This window comes from Manduca sexta, chromosome 5 (assembly GCF_014839805.1).
Source record: "Manduca sexta isolate Smith_Timp_Sample1 chromosome 5, JHU_Msex_v1.0, whole genome shotgun sequence".
Taxonomy (NCBI): domain Eukaryota; kingdom Metazoa; phylum Arthropoda; class Insecta; order Lepidoptera; family Sphingidae; genus Manduca; species Manduca sexta.
In genome coordinates this window covers 6,512,594-6,534,666 of record NC_051119.1, presented here as the reverse complement: position 1 = coordinate 6,534,666, position 22,073 = coordinate 6,512,594, and the positions used below count along the sequence as shown (strand labels likewise).

Genomic DNA, 22,073 nt, shown 5'->3' with positions numbered 1-22,073 from the left:
TTTTTCTACTTGATAATTAGTCCTATCAAAATCGGTTCAGCCATTACTAAGTCCAGAAAAAAGCAGTTTAATCAAATCTATAAATATTGAGTTTAAAATTAAAATATTTGTTTTTCCTGAGAAATTTCGGTGGTGATATTTTTAACGGATTGCTTCGGTAGGCGCAGTTGTATTACGATACGATTGTTATGCTAAAGTCTCGGGTTCGATCCCCGGATCGGGTTGTCATATTAGGATTTTTATTAGTATCAGACAGGCCATTTGGCCACGTACAGGTTTCCGAAAAATCCTTATTACAAAACTATGTTTTGCTCGCAGTTTTCCCGACTGGGACTTATCCTGAATAAAACCTAGCCAGAAAATTTAATCCATAAATTTACAACCAAACATTTACAACCATTATAAGTAGAAAAGGTAACACTTCCATATAAACACAATTACGTAAACAAAACGTCCGTTGACGGGTTGAGATCTCAGATACGCTACTATCGTACATTACGTTTCGTAGTTTCGCTCTGTTATTGACAATGAGAGTGTATTTATTATTTTTTTTATTCGTGAGTGTGTACGGAAGGAAATTTACAAGATGTCGTCTTGCTACAGAGTTGATAAAGACCAAAATTATTGATAAAACATTTCTTGGAAGTTGTGAGTATATTTTATTTTTATATAATTATAAGTAGCACTGAAGACTGATGTAGTATGAATGGCATCAAAAACAAGATAGAAAAAGATGCACAACGAACATGTCAATATTATTGTATGAGAGATCCGCTAGCATCACGCTTCGGTGGTATAATTTTATGCATTTTTTATGGAAATTGTGAAATTTTGTCAATTTCAGTCAGGATTTTATATCGATTATTACACGAAAATCGATGTCGAGTTCGATAGTTTGTCACTTTTTAAATATTGTGGATTATAAAGTAAATTGAACGGTTATTGCACTTGCGTCATCGTAATTCTAAAGATGCGATATAATTACAGTTTTTATATAATTTCCGAAATGTTCTTTTTCTTTTAACTAACTTTTAAACAAAAGAGGTTCTCAACTCATGTGTTTGTATGTTCATATATACAGATATTTCTGAAATTCGTGGATTGATTTTCGTGATGTATTTCAATATTATTTGGCTTTAATGCACTTTCACGAGAAATGAGAGTTGGCATGAAGTTAAAAGAATGGAAACTACACAACACTCAATATTTCCTGTCACTCTAAAGACGTGGTTTCTCTTTTCAACTGACAGCTTCATAGGGTAGTGTATATCGACATATAGACAGCGTCTGCGCGGTGCCTAAGTTTATTCTCGCGAGGTTAGGTGCCTTCTGAGCTATACGTGTGTTGTCAACAGACCTTATGACTGGTCTGTAGCCCCTCCACCGCATTTTTTATACGGAGAAGACAAAGATCTACCGGCATCTGATGTTAAATGAAGTATCATTAGATATGTTTCGTGTGGTTTACAATCAGGCGAGCAGTTTGCTCGTCTCGGTATTAGCTTGTAACTTTTATGACAAAAAATACTTGATATTGAAAACATACTAGCACTAACAAATAAACGCACTAAACAATATAAAGATGGCGGTTAAGCCTCTTTGATTTCCCAACTCCATTATTCATTTTAATTCGCATTTCCCGTGTTACTAACGCGGTGACTTCGCAGAATAAATAGAATTATGCTTCATCACTCATCATTATGTGTTGAATCTCAAAGCTATGATTATAGATATGTGAAACAGTAGTTTTTGCTTGCGGGATCGCGCAGGTGACTTTTTTTGGGATAAAAGTCCCGTATTATATTTCCCGGGATGAAATAGAGTTTATATTTTAAGTTAGACCTCAAGCAATACATTGGTATAAACTACATTCAATTCCATGCAGTAGTTTTTGCATGATGCGTGTACAAATATGTAGACGGATAACAACTCTAAAAACTTTTATTTTAGCTTCTATTGCTCTAATAAAGACCTACTATTTTAGTTTTTCTTCAATATCTTTAACGTACAGTCATCGGCCAGTTACAACTTTAATACATATATAGATATATCTTCAATCTTTATACTTGAAGAGGCATATTCTTTTGTGAATATAGTCTTCACACGCTATTTGACTTGTTGGTGGTAGGTTATATGTATCCGCACGTATAGCGACCACCGTACACAAGGTGTAAGATCCGCCATAGTGACCTTCGTCTCGCGTTCCGGGATCAACCTATGTATTATAATTATGTTGACTGTTGGGGATTTATCAAATTAACTTTAATCAGACACACCCACAGAGGCCATAGCCATGGCGCTTTTCTAAAATCATAGCCAAAAGAAAACAAAAAAAAATATATATAGGATTGACATATCCGATCGATAAATCTATCGCTTAGGCGATATTTCCATTCGCTCGCATATCACATCATGGGACGAAAAACACTGGGCGAAAAATGGGTGCCCTGGCCGCACCTTTGCATATCCCTTTGGAGATAAATACGGGATGTGTGTGTGCGTGAGTGTGTCACTCCCATACATTTTCTGATTTTTATTAGCGTTAGGAATTGTAGAAAGGCGTTACTACCCTGGACTCTACTTCACTTATCATCAGGTGCAAAGGTAATTGCCGTAAAAATATATCAAAAGTAAGAATGACTCTCTCACCTCTGACGTTTCTAAAAAAAATTGTGTGTATTCTTTGTGAATTATTGCTTGCTTTAACGGTGAAGGAAAACATCGTGAGGAAACCTGCATACCTGAAATGTTTTCTATAGGAATTTTCGAGGGTGTGTGTAGTGTACCAACCCGCATTAGACCAGCGTGGTGGACTAAGGCCTAATCCCTCTCAGTAGTAGAGGAGGCCCGTGCCCAACAGTGGGACAGTATATAATACAGGGCTGATATTATACCTATAAGTTGCATCGGTTTCCCTTTAGAAAAATATCACCTTTCGCCACTGCTACCGGAACCTGTTATTAAAACGCACCCTGATTGAAGTAGTTTTATTTAAAAGACTTGCGCACGGGCGCCGCGATCGAAGTTATTACCCGATAATTAAAGTTAAAATTGAAGTATTCCGTAATTGATGACTTTATTAAAATTTCCGAGTACCTACTTCGTTCGGTTATGATTTCCTTCATAAAGGTTTTTATTTGCTTTGTGCTTCCTGATTGACTTGGTTGCGTAGTTGCATTATATGCGTGGGATGACCATTGCTCTGAGGACCGGGTTCGATTATCAGTTCGGGTTGAATACTATTTGGATTTTTCTGCTATCGAAAAGAGGCTAGAATTTGAGCCCGATGTGGCGATGATTCGTCCCCTATCATATAACGGGACGTAACACAGACGAAAACTGCGTGCTCTAGTTGCACCTCTGCCTGCCCTTTGGGGATAAAAGCGTGTGTGTTTTATGTTACTTTGTCTCATTTTCCTCGTAGTATCCGGATGTAATCATTGTGTTGTTGCCGTTTTTTAATTCTATATTGTGAGTATAATATAATCTTCTATCTATATATATAAAAATGAATCTCTATTTCCCTTGGTGATCGCATCACGCGTGAACGGATGGAAAAATTTCGCAATTTTTTTTCTGTTGCGTTAATTATTGTCAGAAGGAGGTTCTTATGAAAGAAAACATCAAGGAAGTTGAGCGGAATATTAGAAAATTGAAGGAAACGTAAGACGATATTAATTTTACATAACCGTCAGTTGTTTGAAATAACTGTTAGCGGTTGATATAATGTGGGCAGCAAATTTATAGTTAATACAGGACAACGTCTGTCGGTTCAACTAGCAGTTTATATATTTTATTCGAAATCTGGAATAGGGTCCGATATGGAACTTAACATAGTAAGCATTGGTATTTGAGTCCTCGTAAAGGATGCCGATGCTCAATAATAGAATAATTATGGAAACAAAAAAATCTGACATGCCTAATCAAGAAGACTGCAGTCTTCAAAACGTCGGGAGAAAATTAAAAAATAAAAAGCCGCGATAAAATCCGAACAATAGTGTCATTTCGATATTTAACATTCACGTAAATAAGAAATCATAATGCAAAATGATTTTTCTGATTAAATTAAAAAAGTATTATGGCTTCCAATAAAGATATTTATTCAAAAAACTTGTTATGGCTTCCAATAATGAATTTAATGTCAACAGAACTTTAAAATTACAATTTTAATTAAATAATACAAATTGCATGTCGATGAAAATTAATTTTCATCTCGAACCGAAATAATAAACAAGATAATTACTTAATGAATTATTCGATAATTGTTCCAAGTCCCGATATTAACATGTTTTATTACAAAATGCGGCGTGTTTGTTTATAATGACCTAGGTATTACTCGCGGCTTTGTCTGTGTTTAACTTCTTTCTCAGAATACGATTTGCTGGTGGTAGGATATATTTTATATCCGCCCTCATAGCGATCATCGTACACAAGGTGTTAAAACCCGCCAAAGTGGCCCACGTAAGTGTGTCGCGTTCCGGGATCAGCCTGTGTATATGCGGTACCAACGGGCAGCATAATTGTGTCGACTGCCGAGAGGTAATCATCTTTCGTCAGTCGACGTTCTATTGAACCTTAATGCACTTACCATTTGGTGAAGAGGGGTTACTATGCCGAGCCAAAAAATCGTATGTTTGTGTTGTAGATCCTCTTGTTCTAATATAATTTAAAAATTAAAAACATAAATGTCTTATGTCAACTCATGTAAAACAAGTCCCCAATGATAAAAAACATTATCTGAATTTATCCGTATTTTTCATTTCACGTATAGTATTTCATTATTTTACTTTTCGTTTCATTATTTTTACTACAGTTTGCGTACAGTTTCGGGGTAAAAAGGCTTTGTGTTTACTGTTAAGGGGCTATAGGCAGGTCTTTTAGAGCATCTTTATTAGGCTTGAAATAACGTCTATTTTTGTTAATTAATTATTGACATACATGGTCTAAAAGATGGTGTGTGTGTCGAATGTCATCTAAAAGTGTTCAGTTGTTTCAGAGTTTATTACTAAACTTCACAAACTTCGTATTTATAACTATGTAATCTATATCTATACTTATAATAAATCTGTAGAGAGGTCAATTCTGTACATGAAATATATTTCCAAAATAACTATCGGGGGGGTGATTAGGGATCGATACTGATGCCAAAAATGCAATTAGTAAAATTTTTGTCTGTCTGTCTGTCTGTATAACCGTTATAGAAACAAAAACTACTCGACGGATTTTAACGAAACTTGGTACAATTATTTGTCATACTCCTGTGCTAGTTATAGTATACTTTTCATCACGCTACAATTAATAGGAGCAGAGCAGTGAAGGGAAATGTTGGGAAAACGGGAGAAGTTACTCCATTTTTAAGCTTCCGTCGCGTGTGCAACCTTAATGATTAAAGCTACACAGAAATCATGTATGACGGAAATGTTCTCCTTAAAATTATGTAAAAAATATCCCACGACAGCATATGTCTATCTTTTATGGTTGACTCACAATAACACGTGCAACTCCTGATAGCTTAGCAGTTCGAAGCTTTCTCATTATATTTGTCTACTCTTACGTTTATAACACTCTCAGTCATCCCTAATTAAAAAAGTTAACATTATTAAATATTCCATAAAAAGAATCATAGAAATCGGTATAGAAACACCAATGTTATACATGAAATACGCTAATAATAAGCCATCACGCGTGAATACTGAATCATGCTATAAGGATTATTTTTGTATATATATAAGGTCGCGAACGCACACGCAGGCGGCTTGCTTGGCACCTAGAGGCTAGCGAATCACCTAGCGAGTAGCTTCGTAAAACGAACATTCTCGAACGTTCGCGACCGGCTCCATTTTTGAAGTCCGAAATCCACGCGGGCGAAGCTGCGGGCGGAAGCTAGTATTAAAATAAAGCTATTATTATGACTAAATAACAACTACTGAAAATAAAAACATAGTAAAAACCTAAATCGTATAAAATCTCACACAAAGTGTGTTTTATAACACATGAGATTATGTGATGTTTTGCTTATCATCACATAATTACGTTATCTTGGGAACTCATTAAGTTAATTATAAAGTCCGCTGATTACTTAGGAAAAACCCACGTGTATTTTAAACTATGTTGACATGAAAATGTTTAATCTCCTTTTTGCAACATAATTACAATGAACATAGGACCTTGTAATAGTGAGCTAGTGATATGTACCTATGTTCACTGTGTAGCCGACCTGCTGTTATTAGGATTTCTAGTATGATTGTATGTAGGGATTGCAATCCCGCAGCTCATTCAATCCCGCGGGATCGATATGCCGCACCGATCGATCCCGCGGGATCCCGCACTATTGTTATTACGTTTTCAAACCGAATTAAATTAAAATCTAGATTTTCTTTAAAAATCAACTTTTATTCAAAATGTCTTACATTATGCAACATAAAATAATTTCTTTCCTAACAAAATAAAAATAATTAAGTTCAAGTAATCAGTCTTCAATCAACTTTGCCATTAAAATTAATTTGCCTTTATTTCTATTCTAACAACAGTTTTATAATATTTTTAATTCAGTTTTATTTATACAGGGTCATTTTGACATCGCGTTACTAAATGAAACCACAGACTTTTCTACTTAAAAATAACACTTTACAGTAAATTATTTGAGCCGTAGATATAAAATAAAAAAGTGTAAGTTTCGAACAAAATAGATATTAAAAAGTAATTTTAATTTTACGTGCCCTAAAACCACTACTACTACTCTAAAGGAATTGGTTGCAATGGCAACATCATACTTTCAGTAAGAAATACACTTACGAACACGTCATATTCGCATTAAACTACAAAATTATCAAAAAACCAGAAAACTAAAACCAGGATTTTTGGTGAAAATATTAATTATTAATGCACGTTTTTTGGCACAATGTCAGCAAAGGTGAAGACGAGTATGTGGTTTCATTTAGTAATGCAATGTCAAAATGACCCTGTATAATGACTAATAATCAAATCACAATCTACATGTTATTACTTCTCTGAGTAACCTATGGGTATAACTTTTGGAAATACGCTCTAAAGAAACAAATGGCATTTATAGTCTCATCTCCGAGCCTGTTTCTGAGTGATCTGCAAATATATCCTGATGCTGAAAATGCTCCCTCAGATTCTACGCTAGTAGGCTGAATCGTCAATCGTCCTCTGATACCATCGGACTCAAATGCAGCCATTTCTTTTTTTAACCGACTTCAAAAAAAAGGAGGAGGTTATCAATTCGACGTGAATTTTTTTTTTTTTTTTTTTTTTTTCTATGTTTGTTACCTCAGAACTCGCTCATTTCTGAACCGATTTGGAAAATTCTTTTTTTATTCGAAAGAATTTCTGTCCAGATTGGTCCCATAAATTTTTTTTCAAGATCGCTTTGGTAGTTTGGTTTTAAAATTAAAAAAACTAGAATATTTATGTCGTCCAAGAAAACGAAATCGCGAATTTAGCTTTCCTGTGACGTATTTAGTTATGTTTTTGCATTGAGTTTCGTTGACTGTACTTCTCACATACTTATACATATAGCGTAACATCTTTTCCCCGTGTCAGGGGTAGGCAGAGGTGTAACATATGAGCGTGATAGTCGTACTGCGTGCGAAACACATTAGTTGTGTTTTTGTGTTGGGTTTAGTGGACTCTACTTCTTACATACATACATACATATAGCATCAAACCTTTTCCCCTTTTCAGGGGTAGGCAGAGGTGTTACACCACAGCGAGCTAGTTTTACTGTGAGCCAAATATATCAGTTGTGTTTTTGCGTTAGGTTTCCTCGAGTCTACTTCTTACATAAATATATATAGCATCACACCTTTTCCCCGTGTCAGGGGTAGGCAGAGGCGTATAATTTCATCGCGATAATCGTACTGCGTGCGAAACACATTAGTTGTGTTCTTGCGTTGGGTTTAGTTGACTCCACTTTTTACATACATACATATATGTAGCATCACACCTTTTACCCTTTTCAGGGGTAGGCAGAGGTGTTACACCACAGCGCGATAGTTATACTGTGAGCCAAATATATCAGTTGTGTTTTTGCGTTAGGTTTGCTTGAATCTACTTCTTACATACATATATATATATAGCATCACACCTTTTCCCCTTTTCAGGGGTAGGCAAAGGTGTAACATTTCAGCGCGATAGTCGTACTGCGAGCGAAACACATTAGTTGTGTTTTTGCGTTGGGTTTAGTTGACTCTACTTCTTACATACAGACATATATATAGCATCACACCTTTTCCCTTTTTCAGGGGTAGGCAGAAGTGTAACACCACAGCGCAATAGTTGTACTGTGAGCCAAATAATATCAGTTGTGTTTTTGCGTTAGGTTTACTTGAATCTACTTCTTACATACATATATATAGCATCACAACTTTTCCCCTTTTCAGTGGTACTCAGAGGTGTATCTCCTCAGCGCGATACTCGTATCGTGAGCGAAACACAACTATGCCATTGAGACGGTCTATTTTTTACTAACACAAAAAAGCAAAAATAAAAATAATTTTAACAAAAAATTAAACCGCCTTCAAAAACCACTCAAAACCAAAAAATAATTTCACATACAAGTATATATTGGATACTAATTTTGGAGTCGGTGCCTAATTAAAATTGCTAGTTAAGCTAGATAAATACATTAACGAATATACGAAAACAATGTGTTGCCAGCGTACAAAGTCAGCAAGTCAGATCGTCACCGGAGATAAACACATCGCCGCAGCACAGCAAATGGAAGCTATTAAGGAAATATTTAAATTTGTGAACTGTACGCTACCCAAATTCTTCCCCTGTTACATATAGCTGGTCAAATGTGGGTGTATTACACCCCCTGCCTCGAAAAAAAGAGGAAATAAAAGATGAAACACCATACATGTGCTTGGTATTACACCTTTCACTGTGTATGTTGTAGTTCACGCAAACCTACTACTTTTAATTGATTTGAAAGAAATTTAGCTCATAGATGGACTATGCAACAAATATAGCTAACTAGCAATTTTAATTAGGCACCGACTCCAAAATTAGTATCCAATATATACTTGTATGTGAAATTATTTTTTGGTTTTGAGTGGTTTTTGAAGGCGGTTTAATTTTTTGTTAAAATTATTTTCAAAATTTTCTCATAATCCTTATTCTTGTTGTCTAGCTTTTTTAAATATTTCTTTTTCTTGTCGAAGCTGATTTTCTAACTCTTCTTTTAGCGTGAGCGTGAGCCTATAATTTTTGCGGGATCCGCATTTTGAAGGTGCGGGATCCGGCAGACTAGTAAGTGCAGCGGATTGCAATCCCTAATTGTATGTAATAAAAATAATATCATATAACAATAATATCAGCCCTGTATATACTATCCCACTGCTGGACATGTCCTCTTCTACTACTACTGACAAGGATTACGCCGTAGTCTACCCTGCTGGCCTAGTGCGTATTGGTAGACTTCACACAATCAAAATTTCTGTAGAGAACTTCCCATGTATGTGGGTTTCCTCACAATGTTTTGCCTTCTGATATACACTGATGTCTGGTAGAAATTGACCTTATATAGGCACCGGCTCAGACAGACCCCCGCGTAGAAGAATCCCATTATACTGACCTACGACATAAACATTTAAAATACTATTTTAATAATTACAAAACATTTTATCCAAAGCATACTTAACTAACTAAATCGTAATAAACATGGCTGAATGCTCGAAATGCCTAAAATTTCTGAAAGGTTTTCACGCTACTGTAAGGATGAGAATGGCTTGGCAAGCATGCCTGAAATTGTTTATTTCGATATGCGACGAATTGGAATTAGTTGCGTTCATAATACATTGCAGGATTATGAACGCAATTTTAGGCTTAATAAATTTTAGCGGCGATAGCTTAGTTAGGTGTGGACAGACTGCCGAGATGAATATCCCCAAGTGTCAAACCCAAGGGCTCGCATCTCTTAGGACATAGGGTGCTTTTCATCCTGGCAAAATATGTAGCGGCCCTCTACTCTGAAGGGGATTAGGCCTTATATCACCACGCTGGCCTAGTGCGGATTGGTAGACTTCACATACCTTCAAAAGTCCTATAGAAAATTTCTCAGGTATGCAAGTTTCCTCACGATGCTTTCCGTCACCGTTAAAGCAAGCGATAATTCACAAAGAATACACACATAATCTTAGAGAAGTCAGAGGTGTGTGTCCTTGGGATTTGAACCTGCGGACATTCGTCTCGGCAGTCCGTTCCACTCCCAACTAGACTATCGCCGCCTTTTTTTTGTTACAATGGTATTATACGACTAATAATAAAAATATGTTAATGTTACTCTAAGTGCAATTTATGAGATACAATAGTTGTTAACAGCTGCTATTGTTCAAAACATAATAGCATAGTGTTGGAAATACCCAACAAAAATGGGCAAGTCCATAATACAGACGACCGTCATGCATAATGCACAATAGAGATGTCAAGCTAGAAGCTAAACTCGAATCGATTATGGAATCGATTTTATGATTCAAAGTCTGTTAACAAAATTAATCGATTTACCACCATGTTTAATAAACGACCGCTATAGCTTTTATCGAACTCTCTCAAAAATAAACCAATCGGAATAATGCTTACAAATAAGTTATATTAATTGGTTCATTCTCGGAATCGGATTAAAGATTGAGATCGTATAGTAAAAAAATGCTGTAAATCGATAAATGGTGTTAAAAGCTGTTATCGTTTAATCCCGAGGATTATGTCAAAATAAATCATATTCTGTATGTTAAATAAACTTTATTCCGATCGGTCGATTATCGCGATCAACCTGAAGATAGTTATTGAGATTGTTTATTGATTTCGCGTTAAAGGATTCGATATTAAAAGTATACATTTTTGTTGAAAATGGAAAAAATATAAATTAAATACTTTGGAAACAAAAGGAAAAGGTAGAGAAGAAATACAGATAGTACCAAAACAACCACTAATTTTAATACAAACAATATTAATTTATTTTAAAACAAAAACTAAAGGAGCGAGAATACAATAAAGTGTCAATCTTCCAATTCGACCTTTGATATTACATTCAAAATGAATCACAACTCTAGTGCGCACGCGCAATCAAAACATGTTTATTCGCCATGCTGTTTGGACGTGTGTTTTTTATTCTAATTACAATTGTGATTACGAGTTCGAAAAGATTTGAATCGAGATGTAAACTAGTGCGGGAGTTACTTAAAATCGGGACGCCTAATGACATATTCCTTGGACAATGTAAGTTTTTATATTTGATACTGGCGAACTTTGCACGGGTAGTAGAGCATATAGTTCTATATTTTTGAGTCGTACATTTGTGAATAATATCTTATGTTTACGCGAACGTTAGACATTGAAATAAAACATTTATTCATATTTTATCGCGGTGTTTTATATATTAATTTTCTTCCGAAGTTTCGAAGACTGCAGCCTTCGTGCTTACGGGAGGGACTGAGGTGTTTGCTGTAACAAAAATGATATTTCATATACTGTGTAATACACATAATCCTTCTCCTTAAATAACTTCGTCAATTGGTTAAAACTATATAAGACCGTTCGGTAGTTTTTGAGTTTGTCGCAACAGACGCGGGGGAGACTTTGATTTATATGTAAGGATTGTATACGTATTACGTCATTGTTAAGGTCAAAATACATTGTATTTAATGCGTAGCCTTCGTGGCGTAGTTATGAAACGATAGGGCGTGGGTTCAATATTTAATTCCAATATATTTATGTGCTATTTGTTACAAATCTGAAAGTTGTGTTTCTTATAGTTTGTAATGTCTTCGTGGGTGCAGTTGGATCTTATTATTAGGTAATTTGTATATCTAATTGATTCAATTCTCAATGCTGTATTAGTTGTAACGTATACATATGAAGCTGAAGAGTTTGTTTGTTTGAACGCGCTAATCTCAGAAAGTACTAAACCGTGTTTGAAAATTTTTTCACCAATAGAAAGGTACATTACTTCTGTGTGCTATAGGTTATTTTTATCCCAGGAAAATATTAATAGGGATTTCTGTCCCAGAAAAATCTTTCCACGTGGATGAAGCCGTGAACAATTGCTAATAATCTCGTGAGAAAATTTAAGTCAAGAATATGAAATTCTTGTTTAAGTTTAAGCTTGATGGAATATTTTGAGCAATTAGTAAATGTACAAACATATTATATCTTCATTTTCGTCTACCTGTTTTGACCCAACGCCATTGTAAGGTCGACCCAACACTAGTTTTTGTAGTGTAGCTTTTGTTTATTATAACATGTGCCTTGTCTGACATTAAGACTTTGTATGGTATACGAGTACTGCTTATGACTATGAAGTTTATAAAAAATAAAAATATTAATTGTAAACATTAATGTTATATTGCACCCTTGGAACTAAGGTGACCTAACTAAAAAAGAAGATTTGTGGGAAAGGAATAAAAAGATTTAAAATAATATAGAAGGCAGTGTATTGGGAGGTCGTTATAAGTGATAATCTCTATGTCTCTTCTAAACTTTGTTTTTGTCTCTTCATAGGATTATAGAGCCTGTTCTAGAAGGTCGTTTTTTTAACAAAATCAGAAAATATAAAAAGATTGAGTTAGGTCATTTTGATTCTAAGGTTGAGAAATGTAGTTGGCAGGTAATAAGGTTTAAACAAAAATACTTGCACGTAATTGCGACACATATTAGTTTTTAAAACGATAATTTACTTTGTTTAGTATAAAATTATTCAAAATGCTCATTCACAAACCAACATAATTTATACAAGCTTTGGTTTGTATTATAGTCTCATTCGTAAGGCTGCTCATAGACGATCAGCTTGGTGGGCCGCAGGTATCAATTTCGACTGATGCCTATTCAAGCAAACTCACATTCTCACGCTGTTTTATGAAATAATAATAAAAACTTGTTAAAAGATAAAAAACAATGTATTTTTTAACAATGTTTACCTGACTGCCTTGGTAGCGTAATTGTATCATGGGGCGACTGCAATGTTGAGGTCTCTGGTTCGGTCACTAGGTCGGGCAGAGTGACACTGAGTTTTTCTACTCTGTATCAAACCGAAGATTAGAATTTGTGTCCAATGGGGTCATAGACTTGCTTCCATAGGACGGAATACACACGGTGGAATGCTCGTGCACCAGTTGTGCCTCTGTCTACTTCTTCGGGTGTAGTGTATGTCGGATACTGGTGGTAGGTCTCTCACATGTGAGAGTCCGTCTGGGTAGGTAGCATCGCGATGTCAGTCAGCGTCAGTGTGTAGTCACTGTTTTGTTCCGGTTTGGAGGACATTGTAGCCAGTATAACTACTGGACATAATAAGACTTAACATCTCATGTCTCAAGATGGCGAGCGCAGTGGAATACCAAACAATACTTTGTAATTCAAGGTGTTGGATGGTGTCCCTACTGTTTATGGGCAGTCGTATCGCTTACCATCAGGCGAACAACAAGCTCGCCTCATCATTCAAAGCAATAAAAAAAAAGATAAGTAAGTTCAATCCCCCATCAAGTTAAGCTGACAGTGTAAACCTTCAAATTGAAAAAAGTAATCACGAAATTAAACTAAAAGAACATGAAACACGACCAATCATTCAATGTTACGTTCTATAAAAACAATTATAATTCACTAACCTCAAAATTAGCCCACGTTAAGCCGCTTACACGATTTGCATTACAAATTAGACGTGATTGCACGAAAACTGTGATTTTACACGCAGTGTTATAGCGTGGACAAATTACTGAACTTTTTGCAGTTACTTTTAGCCGATGTAGAAAAACATTGTAGATACTTGCATCAAGATATTTTCTCGTATGCGAGCTAATGTCTATGTAAATATTCGTATTAATATGGTTTGTCTTTTATTACACTTTAACAGTTAAATAACTCATTAACCGATGTAGAAAAACATTGTACATTCGAGAGCATATCTATGTAAATATTCTTATTAATACCTATGGTTTGTCTGTTTATTACACTTTAACAGTTAAATAACTCATTAACACACACACACACATACACACACAAATACACACACACACACACATACACGCATGCATGCACACAAACACACTCACCACGCCATTATACCCGAAGGGCTAGACAAAGGTGCAACCATGGCACCAATTTTTCACTTCATTCCTTGATGTCATACGAGGGAGCCTATCGCCATATCAAGCACAAACAGACTTTGAGCTGATACTGACCAGAAAAAAACAATATCACACCGACCGAGCCGGCATAATCCGATTTGTAAAAAAATACAGACGAGATGACCTTGAACACTAAGGAAAACGCAAGTATTTAGGCATAGATAGTTTTTTTGTATGTGGGATGCATTTAGTATACAATATACATCCATTTCAACTGTCATAACTAAATTACTAGTCCAGTATTGTTGAATTATTGAAAGCATTAGGCTCGAACTCCAAAGAAGGACATGGAATATTTATCACAAACTGTATTCCACGCGTGCAAAACCACAGGGTAAAGCAAGCCGATATCAGTCAATAAAATTATACCGCCTTAAAAACGAAAAAATAAAATTTTTCATTACCTATGTAATGTTTACCAATTTTGGAGTCGATGACTAAATAAAATTGCTATATAAATACATTAACAAATGTACGATTTTTTGTTAAAAAGTTTTTCTTTTGCTTTTTGGTGTAAGTAACAACCAGTATACGTAGAGAACATCATTGTTGACATCATTTTAGGAGTTTTCTGATATAGTCCAAGAACAATGAAATATGGGACCACACGGGAAGCACCAGTTTTCAAATAAAAATATAATCATCAAAAACTCTCCCAGTCAAAAGTTCTGATGTAACAAACATAAAAAAAAAACAGTTAAATTCAGAACCTCCTTATTTTGTGAAGTTGGTTAAAAACCTCTGTCATTGACATCAAGAGACTTGTCCCTCACACCCAGACATAAGGTAAATATTAACCGATCAGACGAATATTGGTCCCTGTGTAGGGACCTAGGGCAATCGATCGTAAGTCGTAGGTCGCCGGGAGTCTGTGTTTTAGGGTCACTGTATTGTTTAGAAAAATTGGAGATATATAATCTAACTTACTAAATACTTTATTATACAGCCGAAGAGTTTGTTTGCACGCGCTAATCTCAGACACTGCTGGTTCGGATTGAAAAATTGTGTTGGATAGCCGATTAATCGAGGACTAATAATATCACGCCAGGACGAATAGGAGCGAAGCATTAATGAAAAATGTTACAAAAACTCATAAAATCAATTCTTTTAGGGAGCTTCCGTTTCGTGCGTTGTGTAAACAGTTGCAATTATTACGCAACGTTCACGATTGACAGAATTATTCCTTTTAAAAAATTCTAAAAATATCTTAAAACCAAGTACCCCGCCACATCTGTCTGCCTGAACGCGATAAACACAAAAACTACTCAACGGGTTTCGATGAATCCGTTATTCTCAGGAATTAATAAATCAATTTTGAAAAATATTGCATTAGAAATGTTTGTGGCCGGAATAGCAAAGAACGCGCGCGAGCAACGCCTTAAAGCAGATCTGCAATATCAGCATCGACGTTACCGAGCCTATATCAGGCATATATTCCACACACGTCACGCATTTATTCCTGAAAGAGTATGCAGAGGCGCAACTAGGGCACCCACTTTTCGCCAAGTGTGTTCCGTCCCATGGTGTGATAGGGGCGAGTCTACCGCCATATCGGGCACAAATTCCATACTCCGGGTTGATACAGAACAGAAAAACCCAAATATCACTTTGCCCGACCCAGGATTCAAACCCTGCAGTACCGCGCAAGCAGTACAACTACGCCACCGAGGCAGTCAGGCATAAATTCCAATCCCATACAAACAGCCTTTAGTTTAAAAACATCGCTCCACTAGCCCGATACAGATTACAGCAATATTTCCATCTCGCACAAAAACGCGTAATGTATGCAAATACCGTAATAACTTGCCAACCGGGATACATTTTCATTATCTAAACAGTAATTCCCTTTTATCTCTTTCCATGTAATCTCACGAAGTGTTGCATTAACTGGATTCTCGTCACGTATTATAAGAACCTTGGAATAGGCCAGTCAACATTTTTTCATCCCTTGAGGAAATCTTGTTCGTTACGAGGAATGCAAATATGACTGGACTAGTTTCTAATGGTTCAATGATTGCGGGCATAGGGTGTAGTTCTTTGTGAATCATTGTTTGTTGCAACGGTGAAGGAAAACATCGCGAGGAAACCTTCATGCCTGAGTAGTTCTCTATAGGGAATTTTGAGGGTGTGTGAAGCTACCAATCCGCACTAGACCAGCGAGGTGGAATAAGGCCTAATCCCTCTCAGTAGTAGAGGAGGCCCGTGCCCAACAGTGGGACAATATATAATACAGGGCTGATGATGATGATGAAAATATTGACAGTTCATAGCCGCTTTTTCATATGTAGCAGATATAGTTGACAGTTTTTGTGCGGAATCATATGCCAACCCACATGTTGTATAAGAAGTGAGTTAACAACAATAATAGCGGACCTTTAGACCAATATTGTCGTAAAACTACAACGAAACTCCTTCAAATAAAGATAAAAAACTCATACTACTTTAAACATTGTAATAAAACTATTTTTACGGATTTTATCACGGTTTTTTATATTATAATTTTCTTCCGACGTTTCGAAGACTGCAACCTTCGCAGTCAAAGAACATACATACCTTTATCCTTAAGATATAACAAAATGATTTATTGTTACAGGGGTATGTCTGATAGAAAAAGTAAGCAACAGGGACACCAGTGCTTACGTCGTGACTCCCAGTGGGAAGAAATACTATGGACTTTATCAGGTAGGTAAGTAAGGTCTTTTTTGACTCCACTTAGTATTGCAATCTACAAATTTTACTATAGCATGTAGTGCATGTAAATCGACATTCTATTGGTGGGTGCAGTTTAGGCACTTTGCTGTGCACATACAAAAAAACTAAAACAATTTTAAGACCGATTAATTCAGTAGATTTAAGGTTTGAGTAATATTTTTTAGGATACATACAGTGTTTAAACTGTATCGGCGAATTATTATTAACCGGCTTCAAAAGAAGGGGGAGGTTATCAATTCGGCATGTAGTTATTTAAATGTCTCCCGTTTCGAAGGCAGCAACTTCGTGGACATGAATCAAATTCAGTGTTACAAACTATTTAATTTCAATGTCCAACATTCGCGTAAACATATATTATTATATAATATTATTTATTTATTTGTGTATGTATGTATGTATGTATGTGGGTATATTTATATTACGTAGATTTTATATATTTAATTTATGTCTTCTGTCTTCTTTGTTAATGTTCTCTCCACTAGCTTCTCTCGTTGTGTACACTTACCCTGTTTAGTCTCTGCACCACCTAAAGGTTGACTGGTAGAGAATGCCTTCGGCATTAAGTTCGCCTTTAAACTCTTTGTATATAAAGAGAAATAAATAAACATTCAAGATCGGATACACTGCTCTCCGCAATGTACAAAGTCACCTTTATTGTATATGGTTTTGATAATTCATTTTCGATGGTTAAAACCACTTTAATATCACGTTTCACAGATACCAAGCCGATGGTGCAAGGAAGGTAGACGCGGCGGCGACTGCAATATAGCTTGCGAATGTAAGTACCACCGCCATTATCATTTATTTATTTATTTCAATTAGAACGGATAAACCAATTACACTAATTAAGTTAATAATAACAATATATAACTATAGTAAAAAATGAAACAGATCAATAATCGACCTAATAACTGCATGAAATATGCGGTATCATGAGTTAATTTCACAATAATGCAAACATTCATACTGGATCACGTTCCAATCAGCCGAAAAAACGTTAAATTCGGGTGCGCTATTAAGAGCGTTGAGAGTTATCATGTTTCACTCTGATATAATTGTCTTTTTTTATTGCTTTGAATGACGAGACGAGTTTGCCGCTCGCCTGATGGTAAGCGATACGATCGCCCATAAACAGTAAGACACTCCGAATGATACTGGGTAGAAAACCTAATATTAATTTGCCCGACCCGGGGATCGAACTCTAGCTGAGGTTGTGGTCTGCAACACACTGCACACTGCAGTCATAATACTACTATACCAACGAGCCAATTGTGAGATTTAGTTGTGTAAATCACTACTAACTCATTGAAGTTCACTGAAGGTTCCCTTTGATGGCACAATATCATACATACATTTTTATAACATAAATATATAACCCTGTTTTTTTTTTCTAACAATAAAATCCTTTCTCACTCCTTTCTTTCTAACAGCCTAACGTGTATTGGACATAATGCGTATTATCAATATTGTAATATCTATATACATAAAAATGAATCACTATTTCCTTGGTCTGGTCTTGGCTGGACTGATTTCACTATTTTTTTTTGTTGTGTTTGTTATTATCAGGAAAAGGTTCTTATGAAAGAAAAAGTTCAAAAAATTGCGCGGAAAATTAGAAAACTTAACGAAAATATTAATTTTATATAACTGTCAATTGATTGAAATAACTGTCAGCGATTGATATAATTCGCGTTGCAAATTCATAGTTAAGACGGGACAACGTCTGTCGGGTCAGCTAGTTTAATATAAATATATTTAGATATTCTACTGTCTTACTTCCCTGGCACACTAGAAGGCCATAATTTTAATACTAAAGCAGTCATAAAATAAGATGCAAAGCTCGTAAAATCTTCAAGCGGTTTCGCTTATCTGGCTGTTGTAAATCATTCTATTGCCGTCGAAAACAAGTGCTTTTTATGCCTTTTCGGATATCAATACAGAAGAGAATTTGCCAAAATGATGCTATAAAGCTGAAATAAGGTGCAAATATCACTTGTATTTATACAACAATTTGGTATAGTATCAAAAAATTCAAAACTAGTTTAATTGGTATAATAACAATAATTATATGTTGTCTAGCGTGAGATTTTTAGCATTTACAGTTTATGAGCGGTCCTATCGCTTACCATCAGTCGAACGGCAAGCTCGTCTCGTCACTCAAACCAAAAAAAGTCGTATTTTAAAACCTATTGCTTATACACGAATTAAAAATCTCATTCACGGCCATGTCCACAGCTATACCAATACACCAAAAAGGCAAGAAGAATCCATCTATTAAAGCAAAATTATATGGGACTTAACAATCTGGCTGAATGTGAAACTCTTCCCCCTGAAGATAAGGTGTAATATTATATTCAAAATAAATTAACGATTTTTTACAGCTTTACTAGACGACGACATCAGAGACGATACAGAATGCGCTGTTCAAATCTTCCACCGAGAAGGCTTTAAATACTGGTCGCAGTGGGTCACGCGTTGCAAAAATGACAAGCTCATCACCAACGAGATTTATAAGTAAGTATAAAGTAATGAATGTCGTGGTCAACGTAGCGTGAGAAGCCCTCTGGCTAGATGGTGGATTGACTTATACAAGAGGGTTGGCAGCGACTGGATGCGTAAAGCAGATCGGACTCTGTATCTTGGGAGAGGCCTATGTCCAGGTGTGGACTGCAACGGGTTTATGATGATGATAAAATATTTTATTCCGGGAGAGGTCTTTCACTCTTCCGAGAGGAGTATATACCGAGAGATGCATTCATGTGTAACACATATATGTAATTGTGCGAAATCTTAGTAATATTATTTGTATTATATTAATGGGAATTTGTGAAAATGTTTGGATGTTTGTTAGAAGTAAACTCTGAAACGGTTAAACGGATTTTGATGAATTTTTTCTCACGGATGGACCGTATCCTAGATTAATAGATAGACTTCTTTTTATGTATGTAATTTGTTCCAATGGAAAATATTTGAATCTTTAATCTGATTTTAAAATAGATGGCGCTGACGTTCTATAGATGGCATTATGGATCGGAACAATTATTTAGAGACATTTATAATGGGGACACGTTACACGCGAGCGAAGTCGCGAATTATACCTAGTAAATAATAATACATTTAAGAGTTATAATTAACATTATTCTAACTTAAGACAACAAACCTTGTTACTATTAGTAATTATAGACTATTGACAAAGACTAAAAGTCATGATTTTATATAATATCTTCTTGATACTACAGGCTATTGAACCCTTGTCCGTTATCAATACGTACTGCATAATAATAATTTCAAGCATAATATTTGCTATACACGGTATAACGTGCGAATTAAATCCATTACTACTCGCTGATTGAGTTGCAATGGCCAAACCGAAACATCGTTAACATTCCGTTGAGTAAAGGGTAACATTTTGTAAATAAAATGTTGAGCAAACTCAATTTCTGCAGAAGCAAAACATATTTTACTCCGGCAACAAAATCACCACAACTTAACCTGATAACTTTGGTGCAGTGGAATCGGATTTTCTCGACCATTTCAATTTCTCTATCGGGAGTCGAAGTGCTGTCATTCACTTCTTTGTAACAGCGTTTGTCCACCGCCGCCGGCAGCAAACTAGATTATTTCCGACCGAGTTTGCAACGTTCATATCCACAACGATCGATCTTAAAGATTTAGTTTCGAAATCAGATCTGATAAGAACTGAGATAATACTAAATTTTGAAGAGCCCTATTACAAACTTCGGATTAATCCCAAGAATAAACTAATTGAGATAATACTGACGTGTCGTATCGACCTAAATTATGAAGAGCCCTATTGCTAACTTCGGATCAATTCTAAGAATAGACTAATCGAGTCTGTAAGCAAACGAATATGTTCTGGTTCATTTTTGCTATCAATTCAAAGGTGATTGGAATTGTTTATTAAAGTTGCAAGTTAGCGTTGATTGACAATTGACCGAGATAACAGTGCGGTTATGAGGGAGTCATTATATTTTTATATCAGCATGGCAAAATCACTCCACTGTACCTGATAAGCGGAGTAATAAAACAAAATATTGCTTGAATGTATTTTTATGCTAGTCACAATTACGCTTGATCGAACAGACGTGTCGTGGTGTCGTGTCAAAGTCGGCGGCGGTGGACAGACGCACGAATGTTTAGATGAAGTCTCCCAACCCTTTTTACACCTTTTGTTTGCTTAGTAAAGGGTTTAGGTACATTTCTATAGACCCTTTATGTGTATGAGAAGATGTGATCCAAAAATCGCCTTTTCAGATTACTGATTTTGTATGTAAAGTGCTATTTGAAAACGTAAGGGTCAGTTTTGTTGCCTTTTACGAGTTTTATTTACAATGTGGCATCTTCCTTGTATTATAAGGGCTTCTATCCTTACTTAATTCATAGTTCCTACCCCAATATCTATACATATTATAAAGCAAAGTTCCCAAAAGCTGTCCCTCTGTATGTGATCGATTTTGTCAAATATACTGAACGGATTTTTGTACGGTTTTTGCTAAAAATAGTGCAATTCTTGAGGATTGTTTAGGTTAATAGTACATTATTGTTTTATGTCAATTGACTGGATTATAGTTGAAGAGGTCGCATAGTTGTAAAAAATCTCGTGGGTCGGGATTTACGCGGGAAAAAATTTGAGACACACTGAGTTTGACTCGGGCGAAGCCGCGGGGAAATATTATGTACGGTGTTCGCTATGCGGGTGGATATAATATATATCCTACCACCAACATACCTATTTACTTATATACATTATTTTCAGATGTCCAGACCTCAGCTCGCCCAGGTCTAGTCCAGACAGGACCTTATTTATGGACTCATTGATGTCGGGCCGAGGAAGGCAGCTCAGGTACCGAAGATGGAGCCTAATTAAATACAACATTTCAGAACAAAATTCACCAAATGTGTCATAAGTTTTTATTTGTTTTTTTGTAATAAATTGTTATTGGTTTTGGAAAACTTGTTGATATTTACCCTTGATAGGTGCTCTGTGTTAAAATCGCTTGAAGGAATAAAGTTTAACTATGAATGTTTTCAGACTCGAATAATCCTACTAATATTATAAATGCGAAAGTTTGTGAGGATAAGATGTATGGATGTATGTATGTTTGTTCCTCATTCACGAAAAAACTTCTGAACGGATTTGAATGAAACTTTACAGTAATATTGGTTATACTTCAGAATAACAAATAGGATGCCTACCGC

General features: G+C 35.7%; 1 protein-coding gene across 2 annotated transcripts; it reads left to right on the top strand.

Moving 5' to 3' along the window:
- Positions 1-433: 433 nt before the first annotated feature.
- On the top strand, positions 434-21,827 carry LOC115449371 (lysozyme). Of its 2 annotated transcripts, none has more exons than XM_037444910.1 (5): positions 434-648; positions 16,735-16,823; positions 17,571-17,631; positions 19,235-19,367; positions 21,631-21,827. In XM_037444910.1, the coding sequence occupies exons 1-5, from the start codon at positions 528-530 to the stop codon at positions 21,779-21,781; spliced, it is 555 nt and encodes a 184-aa protein (XP_037300807.1). In that variant the 5' UTR covers positions 434-527; the 3' UTR covers positions 21,782-21,827. The 2 variants fall into 2 exon arrangements, with proteins under 2 accessions (XP_037300807.1, XP_037300805.1); XM_037444908.1 differs by lacking the exon at positions 434-648 and adding an exon at positions 11,047-11,241.
- The last annotated feature ends 246 nt before the right edge of the window (positions 21,828-22,073 follow it).

Excerpts from the sequence above, each read along its gene's own strand:
- LOC115449371 (XM_037444908.1), top strand. The coding sequence starts at position 11,109 with ATGCTGTTTGGACGTGTGTTTTTTATTCTAATTACAATTGTGATTACG. Across the intron at positions 11,242-16,734 it reads TGACATATTCCTTGGACAAT|GGGTATGTCTGATAGAAAAA; the intron begins GTAAGTTTTTAT and ends TTATTGTTACAG. Across the intron at positions 17,632-19,234 it reads CTGCAATATAGCTTGCGAAT|CTTTACTAGACGACGACATC; the intron begins GTAAGTACCACC and ends GATTTTTTACAG.